At 40.8% G+C, this 9765-nt stretch overlaps 1 protein-coding gene across 1 annotated transcript; it reads left to right on the top strand.

The window, feature by feature from the left end:
• Positions 1-4120: 4120 nt before the first annotated feature.
• On the top strand, positions 4121-4827 carry LOC6542257. Its single transcript, XM_001968400.3, has 2 exons — positions 4121-4228; positions 4286-4827. The coding sequence occupies exons 1-2, from the start codon at positions 4159-4161 to the stop codon at positions 4687-4689; spliced, it is 474 nt and encodes a 157-aa protein (XP_001968436.2). The 5' UTR covers positions 4121-4158; the 3' UTR covers positions 4690-4827.
• Positions 4828-9765: the final 4938 nt, after the last annotated feature.

Consider the following 9765-nt stretch of genomic DNA (forward strand, 5'->3'; position numbering starts at 1 on the left):
ATACTCGCATGTACTTATATATCTTTTTGCCCACTTTTCGCTACTCATAACCATTACTTAACCCATTAGAGGACCATAAAGTGCGGCCATAACCGTCTCTATCAAGTGGGCCGAGTTATGGAGGCCATGTGTGCAGCCACTTGGTTGGTTTTTGGGCGGAGGCGCCGGATCTTGGCAGGATGTGGTTACCATTTAGCAGATGTCGCCGCTCTTGGCACCCAGCTCCTTGGCCATTAATCTGCCTGGGAACGCGGCTGCCAGATGCCTGCATCTGCGAAAAGTGCGAAAGTATCGCACACATGTTTCCCTTATTTATTTTTTGGCAATGCTCTGGCTGCATGTTTAATTGGATTTGCAGCTAAGCGGAATTAGAACTCTGGGGGGAAAAGTGGGGCACATTTGCATACTACAGCTGGTGCGGAAAAATTCGGGGGAAAAGCTCGACACACTGGAAAAATGGGTGTGCAAATCGAACTTCAATTCGAAGAAATGCAATAATTTTGTACCTGGGTTTGCTTTTCATTAGTTTCTGAAAATTGGTTTCTACCAAGAAATAATTTAGCTAAAAATATTTACATATTTCTTGGACCTCAAACTCCTATCAAATATATTCAAATTGGTTGGGAAATCTTTTCAGAGTGCCGCTGCGAGGCGACAACAAGCAAGTGTAAATTTCACTTGAACTGATAATTTCACTCAATTTGTGAGCGCTGATGAGCAAAGTTTTCCCATTTGCATGGCACTACGTGTGCCGGCTTTTCCCCGCTCTTCCACGCCCACTCCAGATGCAAGTTTCCATCTTTCGTTTCTCCTTCATCTGGCGCTGCTCCTGAATCTGATGATTTCTTTTCTGCCATCGTCGCCCCAAGTTGAAGGTGCCAATTAGGGATTTCCGCCTCAATTACTTTCGCGAGCACACGAGCAGCGAGTTTGTATGATTTTCGCATGACAAACTTGGTGCTTTCACATCGACGTCACCCCCATTCCCCTTCACCCCCTCCCCAGCAAATGACTGTTTCCCTTGGCGAAGTATTCACTTCCTCTAAAAATGTAATTGCACGGAGTGCGACCCGAAAATGTTGGGTGTGCGTGATGAAAAAACTCGTTTGCATTCCACATGTTTCATCTGCAGGTGCAGAAACTGGAATGCATAGTTCATGTGGCTTTTCCTGCGACTTGGCAATTTCCATTTCTGCTGAATGCGTTTCTAGCTCCTTGATTGGCTCTGCGATTACGCTAAAATGATTGCAAATATGCGAAAACGTTGATGGACTGCATGGCACAGCGATTTCGAAGTGGCGAGTTTGAAGAATTAGCAATAGGGAGATTTTTGATAAGGCATACAATAGCTTGCTTGTTTTTCATATGATTTATTTTTGTGCAACGACCTTTTCTGCACTAGTTTTCTGATATCAATTAATTGGAGAGTCTGCATTAGGCAGCAAGCCGGTAAAAGCCAGTTCGCATTTCATAAGCCAACATACAAACGGGTATCTGTAAATTGTAATACATGGCCATCGGGTCGAGGGGCGCCTTTCAAATCAAAACCAATAGGGCTAACGACAAAGGCAAACGTTTCCCTAGCTTTTGTCAAGTCACGAAAAGGCCGAGAAGCACTTAGGAATATTGCATTGAATACGGACGGCATCGAATCGAGGTGGTTAGATCGATGTCGGTACCGAAGGTACGGGAGGTACGGGAGGTGCAGCAGGATGCGGGGGAATGGAAAACGGGGTCAAGTCAGATGTGTGACGATTCCGGATGGATCCGGAGCAGCTCGTCCTGCTGCTTAAGTGTAATTAAATTCACCCAGCCCCACTCCCCAAGTGTTGCTCATCAAATGGATTGATTTATGATGATGCCCTCCCCTTCGTCCTTCGTCCTTCGGCTTCATCCTTCCCTGGCTGACGAGGCATGACATAATAAATCGCCATGTCCTGGATCCAGAGACACCCAGTGTCCTGGCTGGCCCAGTGACAGCCACACACACATGAGCCGGGCGCAGAGATTTGAAAATTAATTTGCGAAAAGTTTCGCCTACTCAAATCTCGCCTTTCGCATTTCGCATCCTGCGCGCTATATTTATATTTATTATTTAATTTCGCCCCACTGCTGTGTACTTTGGCGTATTTTTACGCTCGACTGCCGCCTCGTTCCTTTTGCTGCGTTGACGGCAAAGTTTAATTTTTATTGTTGTTTGACTTTGTTAAATGATTTTTATTGCCTTTCAGCTGGCCCGCCAAGCAGCCAAGGAGAAGAAAGACGAAGCCTTTGTAGGAATTTAATATAACTGCTGCGACCATATTGCCGAGCAAACAATGCAGCCGCTCCACTTTTTCCCCAACCGATGCCCCTCCATGTCCTTTATTGCTCTAGGATTTATTGGGCGCTCTCCGCTGAGTTTGACGGTTTGTCTTGAGATTTGGGAGCCGTTCGATTGTTTTGCGTATTCCACTCGCTCGCTGCCAAATTGCCAAGTTTTTCAGCCAAGCGAACGCCTCAGGTTTTGCGGCATAACTCATAAGCATCTCTTCCAAAATCAAAATGAAAACCTGTAAGTACAGACGTGAAAAGCAGTCTCGGTAGGAAACCACAACAAAGGAGCCTAGAAATTTAATGAAAAGTCTTGGCACACAGCTGCACTCAACTCACTGGCTACCTGGCTGTAAAAATAATTCAAGACACATAAAATAGTATCTTTTGCTCTCCCCTTTGACAGCAGCTGCTATTTTGTTGGCCCGGACTGTAGCTGTAGTCACTGCCAACTTTTCCGGTCACCACAATAAAGGAGTCTTCCAAGAGCCTGGTGTTCAAACACGCTTTTTTGCGGTTGGTTGAAAGAGTTTAGCCGCAAATTTAATTACAGGTCCTGAAATGGACCACATTTAGCTGAAGAAAGCAATGACAAATAAATGAAGAATATTTTGCAATTTATGAAATATTTTCCCTTCAAATTAGAAGACTTCCATGGAGTCTAGTTCAAAGTGTAACATGTTACATGGAATGCTCGTTTAAAAAGACTAAAAATTAAATGCATAATTTATGGCCTTTAGCATAATCGTGGCGGGCTTCACTGTGAGGTTGTTAGCGCTTGAACGCAAACTGGCATCAGCTTAATGGGTTAATTATCTGGACAGATGTGGTAGCCGGCAGGCTGGAGCTTAAAATTTGCTGTCCGCGCCCGTGGAAATGATTAATTGCAGTTTGCTGGAATGCAGTGCGAGTGCAATGAGTGCACGTCAAATGAATTGCATAATCAGCTGTCAATTACAGTCCTGTCAGGGGATTCTGCGCTGGTCGGAGGATCCTTTATTCGATGCGCCATCGGCATTAAACAAATTGCTCTGCAGGCCATCGGGAATGAGTTCTGAATGGTTGCCAAGCGAACAATGGCGGTGACTCTGGATTAGAACGAATAGTTTCCATGGACGGGCTGCATTTGTGTCAACTGGATTGTTATGCATGTTTGCATTACTGAGCGGTATATCTTTTTTCCCAACCACCGCCCCTCGCCCCCTCCAGCAATTGTCCTTCGAAGGACAATGTACGCATTGCGTCACTCCGAGAGATACGCCCATTGTTCGAGCCGAAACAAAGCCAAGCCAAATCCAAAGCCTGCCATGCGACATTGCGCCCTCCTGAGCCTTTTGCTCCACCCCGGCTTCAGCCATAGTTTTAATCTCACTAATGGCTGGCAGGGTTTCAAGTCGATGGCTACACAGCCAGGACCTGCTGCTCATGTCACAAAGGTCCTTCGCTGCACACGACAATTCAATTTCGCCCCCTTTCCCAAAAAGAATACAGATTCCATGCACAATGCGAGATACACCCGTCCACAGGCGCACATGGCACGGGTTATGTTCTAAAAGTTTAGAAGGCCATAAAACACGAAAAGCATTTGTGATGTCAGAAAGTTGCTTTTTTGTCAAGTAAAGTAGTGTCTGTTTCGTAATGCTTTACACAATGCCAGCAACACGTCACTAAGTCAATTGGCACCTTTGAATAAGAGTGAGTGAATCAATCGATCAGCCAACTCTTAAGAGAATCCACTAATTAATTGAGTGTCTCGCCACGAAAGCTCCCTTGAAAACCTGAGATCGAAACTAGAAAACATCAGTAGCACTTGGAATCTCGGCTCGCAAACAGGTTGCTGTCGCAATGAGGAAACTGCAAATATTGGGATTTCTGTGCATGGGTGCTTTTTTTACCCTTGGCACTTCTTTCGCTGGTAAGTAGACATAATCCGCATAATTGCCGATTAAATAAAACTTGTTCCGAATCGCAGATCCCAGGGTAAAGGCCTATGTAAATGACTTTGTGTTTCCCACCGAAGATGAGCACGTCATTCCCCCTTGGCAGCAGTTCACCAATGGGCACTCATCCCAGTCGAGAGACTTGAAATTATCCAAATGCAGTGACATTCGTGTGGAAGACTCTTCCGGAAAAGCTCGTCTGATCTTCATCAGCTACCAGAAAGTAGAGGATCCTCTTCAGAGCTTAAAAAAGCAGCTAGGCGGGGAACTAAATCTTCCGGAACTTGTTGATAGCATAAAGGTAGTGAGGCGTGGGAAAAACCGCTTAGTTTTTGATATGCCAAGCGCTTTGGATGCTCTTTTCACCCTGAATAGTTACTGCAATCTATATCGCGATCGTCACGATTTCACCTATGAAATCATCACCGTTGAGTAATGATCCAAACCGATTTTAGATCAGCTTATTCGATTTCACTTAGGATTTACACATGTACTCATTAATAAACAAAGATAAAACAAGAAAGAAAGCTATAGTCGAGTTCCCCGACTATCTGATACCAATTACTCAGCTAGTGGAAGTGCAAACGAGAAATTTCAAAATTTTCTGGAAAATCGGTAAAAAGTGGGGGAAATAAAAAATAAAATGAAAAAAACAATAAAAAAATTTGTTTGTGGTTTATGGGCAATACCATAATTGCCACCATAAAAACATTACAAAAAAATTCAAAAAAAATAAATTTCTAAATTTGAATGCAGTTTTGTAGAGAATTGCGCCAGAAACTTTTAGAGCTATACCACTTCAAAATCCGATTAAGATTAGTTGAGTTATGGAGTTTCGCACTTCAGCCTTGAAACATTTTTTGAGTTTGTACATCATAACATCAAAAAAAGTCCAAAAAAATTCAAAAAAAATAAATTTCTAAATTTGAATGCAGTTTTTTAGAGAATTGCGCCAGAAACATTTAGAGGTATGCCACTTCAAAATCCGATTAGGATTAGTTGAGTTATGGAGTTTAGAACTTCAGTCTTGGCACATTTTTTAATTTCTTTGAATTTCTACAACATCATACACCAGAAAAATGACAAAAAAATTCCAAAAAAATTAATTTCTAAATTTGAATGCAGTTTTTTAGAGAATTGCGCCAGAAACATTTAGAGGTATGCCACTTCAAAATCCGATTAACATAAGTTGAGTTATGGAGTTTAGAACTTCAGCCTTGGCACATTTTTTAATTTCTTTGAATTTCTACAAAATCATACACCAGAAAAATGACAAAAAAATTCCAAAAAAATTAATTTCTAAATTTGAATGCAGATTTATAGAGAATTCCGCCAGAAACATTTAGAGGTATGCCACTTCAAAATCCGATTAACATAAGTTGAGTTATGGAGTTTAGAACTTCAGCCTTGAGACATTTTTTAATTTCTTTGAATTTCTACAACATCATACACCAGAAAAATTACAAAAAAAGTTGAAAAAAAAAAATTTCTAAATTTGAATGCAGATGTATAGAGAATTGCGCCAGAAACATTTAGAGGTATGCCACTTCAAAATCCGATTAACATAAGTTGAGTTATGGAGTTTCGAACTTCAGCCTTGAGACATTTTTTAATTTCTTTAAATTTCTACAAAATCATACACCAGAAAAATGACAAAAAAATTCCAAAAAAATTAATTTCTAAATTTGAATGCAGATTTATAGAGAATTCCGCCAGAAACATTTAGAGGTATGCCACTTCAAAATCCGATTAACATAAGTTGAGTTATGGAGTTTCGAACTTCAGCCTTGAGACATTTTTTAATTTCTTTGAATTTCTACAACATCATAAAAAAACACCAGACAAAACAACACCAGAAAAATTACAAAAAAAGTTGACAAAAAAAAATTTCTAAATTTGAATGCAGTTTTTTAGAGAATTGCGCCAGAAACATTTAGAGGTATACCACTTCAAAATCCGATTAACATAAGTTGAGTTATGGAGTTTAGAACTTCAGCCTTGAGACATTTTTTTAATGTTTTGAATTTGTGCAACATCATAACATCAAAAAAAGTACAAAAAAAGTTGAAAAAAAAAATTTTCTAAATTTGAATGCAGATTTATAGAGAATTGCGCCAGAAACATTTAGAGGTATGCCACTTCAAAATCCGATTAACATAAGTTGAGTTATGGAGTTTCGAACTTCAGCCTTGAGACATTTTTTAATTTCTTTAAATTTCTACAAAATCATACACCAGAAAAATGACAAAAAAATTCCAAAAAAATTAATTTCTAAATTTGAATGCAGATTTATAGAGAATTCCGCCAGAAACATTTAGAGGTATGCCACTTCAAAATCCGATTAACATAAGTTGAGTTATGGAGTTTCGAACTTCAGCCTTGAGACATTTTTTAATTTCTTTGAATTTCTACAAGAATACACCAGAAAAATTACAAAAAAAGGTTGACAAAAAAAAATTTCTAAATTTGAATGCAGTTTTTTAGAGAATTGCGCCAGAAACATTTAGAGGTATACCACTTCAAAATCCGATAAAGATAAGTTGAGTTATGGAGTTTCGAACTTCAGCCTTGGGACATTTTTTTAATGTTTTGAATTTGTGCAACATCATAACATCAAAAAAAGTACAAAAAATTAAAAAAAAAATTAATTTCTAAATTTGAATGCAGTTTTTTAGAGAATTGCGCCAGAAACATTTAGAGGTATACCACTTCAAAATCCGATAAAGATAAGTTGAGTTATGGAGTTTCGAACTTCACCCTTGGGGCATTTTTTTAATGTTTTGAATTTGTGCAACATCATAACATCAAAAAAAGTACAAAAAAAGTTGAAAAAAAAAATTTTCTAAATTTGAATGCAGATTTATAGAGAATTGCGCCAGAAACATTTAGAGGTATGCCACTTCAAAATCCGATTAACATAAGTTGAGTTATGGAGTTTCGAACTTCAGCCTTGAGACATTTTTTAATTTCTTTAAATTTCTACAAAATCATACACCAGAAAAATGACAAAAAAATTCCAAAAAAATTAATTTCTAAATTTGAATGCAGATTTATAGAGAATTCCGCCAGAAACATTTAGAGGTATGCCACTTCAAAATCCGATTAACATAAGTTGAGTTATGGAGTTTCGAACTTCAGCCTTGAGACATTTATTAATTTCTTTGAATTTCTACAACATCATACACCAGAAAAATTACAAAAAAAGTTGAAAAAAAAAATTTTCTAAATTTGAATGCAGATGTATAGAGAATTGCGCCAGAAACATTTAGAGGTATGCCACTTCAAAATCCGATTAACATAAGTTGAGTTATGGAGTTTCGAACTTCAGCCTTGAGACATTTTTTAATTTCTTTGAATTTCTACAACATCATACACCAGAAAAATGACAAAAAAATTAATTTCTAAATTTGAATGCAGATATTTAGAGAATTGCGCCAGAAACATTTAAAGGTTCTTTTTAAAAGTGTGGCCCTGACAGTTTTGTGCGGTTTGTGGGCGTGGCAAGATATGGAAACATGTTGATGTGGGCAGAGATGATTTTCCAACTATAACAATTGATGTAATTATACGCGAAATACAAAATTCAGCTCACATCGAGCGCTGTATTATGCGTAAAACGTTATCATTATAACGTGTACACACAGGTGACTCATGCTAAAATACAATAGAGTTGGTTTTGGCCAACGGCAATCTTCGCACGGGTAATTCCCAGTGGGAATCGCTAGAGTGAAACCTCGTCCGAGGCCAACTAATGTTTGGCCCAGTCAAACAATCGAAGCCCATAAATATGTGGATGTGATTCGGCTGGGGTGATGGTCGCCAGGAGAAACAGCCACCTGGACTACCAACACGAATGCAATTAAGTTTGTTCGGCGGCATAACGCGTTTGGTGGGGGGCGTGGCACGGGCATTGGGCGCTGGCTTGTTTATTGACGTCGCTGGTTTTGTATTAACTGGGCTGGGAAGGACGACCCACGAAAGGCAAAACCCTGGTTGTTGTCGCGCTGGTTGCCCTCGCTGTTGAACATGGCCGCAATGGAATGGGGACTCCAGGATACCAGAATACCAGGACACCAGGACACCAGGGGTACAAGGGGTACAAGGGGGCACAAGGGTACGGGGAAATGGGCGAGCGGAGCTTTACAATTTACACATTAATTATGAGCAGACATGTGTTGTAGGCGTTTTGGCCAGGATCCTGGTGCGCCTAGAGCCTTGCGACGCGGTAACAGGTGCCTCCTGTGACTTCATTGCCTCCACGTGCACTGGAAAAAGCAACGCCAGACTCTGCCCATTCCCTGCTCCTCATCGCTCCAAACCATAAACTATTTGGTTAGTATTTCTCCGAGTGCGCGAAGTATGCAAATTCTGGCTAGGCAAAATATGCCCCTGGCCGGCTTTTATGGCAGCGAATTAATGAACGCAGCCAACGAGGCTGGCTGGCGGCAGCAAGGACGTGGGGTAGGTCATTATTTTGCCCATGTCCCTGCTCCTGCGGCTCCTCCCCCTCGCTGCTGCAATGCATTGCGGCCTGGTCAGCTTGTGGCTCCATGGAACACCTCTCCGCAGCCCCGAGACCGCCGCCGTGTGCAATAATAGCAATAATTTATCACCCGGACCCAAATTATGCACGAACTCAATTGTGCGTGAAATTAAATTTTAAGCGCAAACAGGACGACTTGTCGGCTCGGCCCCTGTTTAACCCAATAATTTGGCCAATTTCACTTGAGACCGGCCCGCAAGACTGCCAGGCCGAATATAATTGAAAATATTTCCAATTGCTCGGTTGCGGCCGCAAATGACATGTGTGTATGGCCGGCATTTGCTTAGCACTAATTGGGTGTTTCTTGGCCGAAATGCTTTGGCTTGAAGTGGCCCTTTCTGCATTTCTGCATTAATGAAATATTAATTGTGCTGGGTTATCTGCACAGAGGCTCGAGCTGCACACTTGGAAAAGCAATTTAAGCTGGCAAAATGTGTTTAATTAAGACCTGGGCATCAAACCAACTGTTACAGGAGGTGTGTTACATATTTTTTGTTTAGCAAATAGAAACGAAGTGCCCACTGGTTTCCAAATCAAAGCATCCTTTGGCGTCTCTAAACTTTTCCCAATTTACTTTACTTGCAACGCAAACTTGGAGAGCTCAGAGACACGACGAGGGTCAGTCGGAATAAATTGGCAAATTGTCGGCGCAGAATTCTCAAAAGACATAAAATACCAAAACTTTCGATTGCATTTTTGTCGCCGAAGTACCTCTGATTGCCTTAAAAATAATTTATTGAGTCAATTGACTTTTGCAGCGAACTCTCCGCCCTCGTCTCCGCAAATAAACGCACTGCAATCGAACTTACAATCTCCGGGGAACCCCACACATTCACTTGATTTGATTGTGTTGACTCTGAATCGGAGTCTGCAGAGGGAAATAAACTTAAGTGCAGCAGCCACGTTCCTGAGTTCCAAAGGAACTCGATTCGATTCGATTCCGTTCGAAATTTGAAATTTATTGCGGCC

The sequence above is a fragment of the Drosophila erecta genome, unplaced genomic scaffold (assembly GCF_003286155.1).
Source record: "Drosophila erecta strain 14021-0224.00,06,07 unplaced genomic scaffold, DereRS2 tig00000055-arrow-pilon, whole genome shotgun sequence".
NCBI classification, from domain to species: Eukaryota; Metazoa; Arthropoda; class Insecta; order Diptera; family Drosophilidae; genus Drosophila; species Drosophila erecta.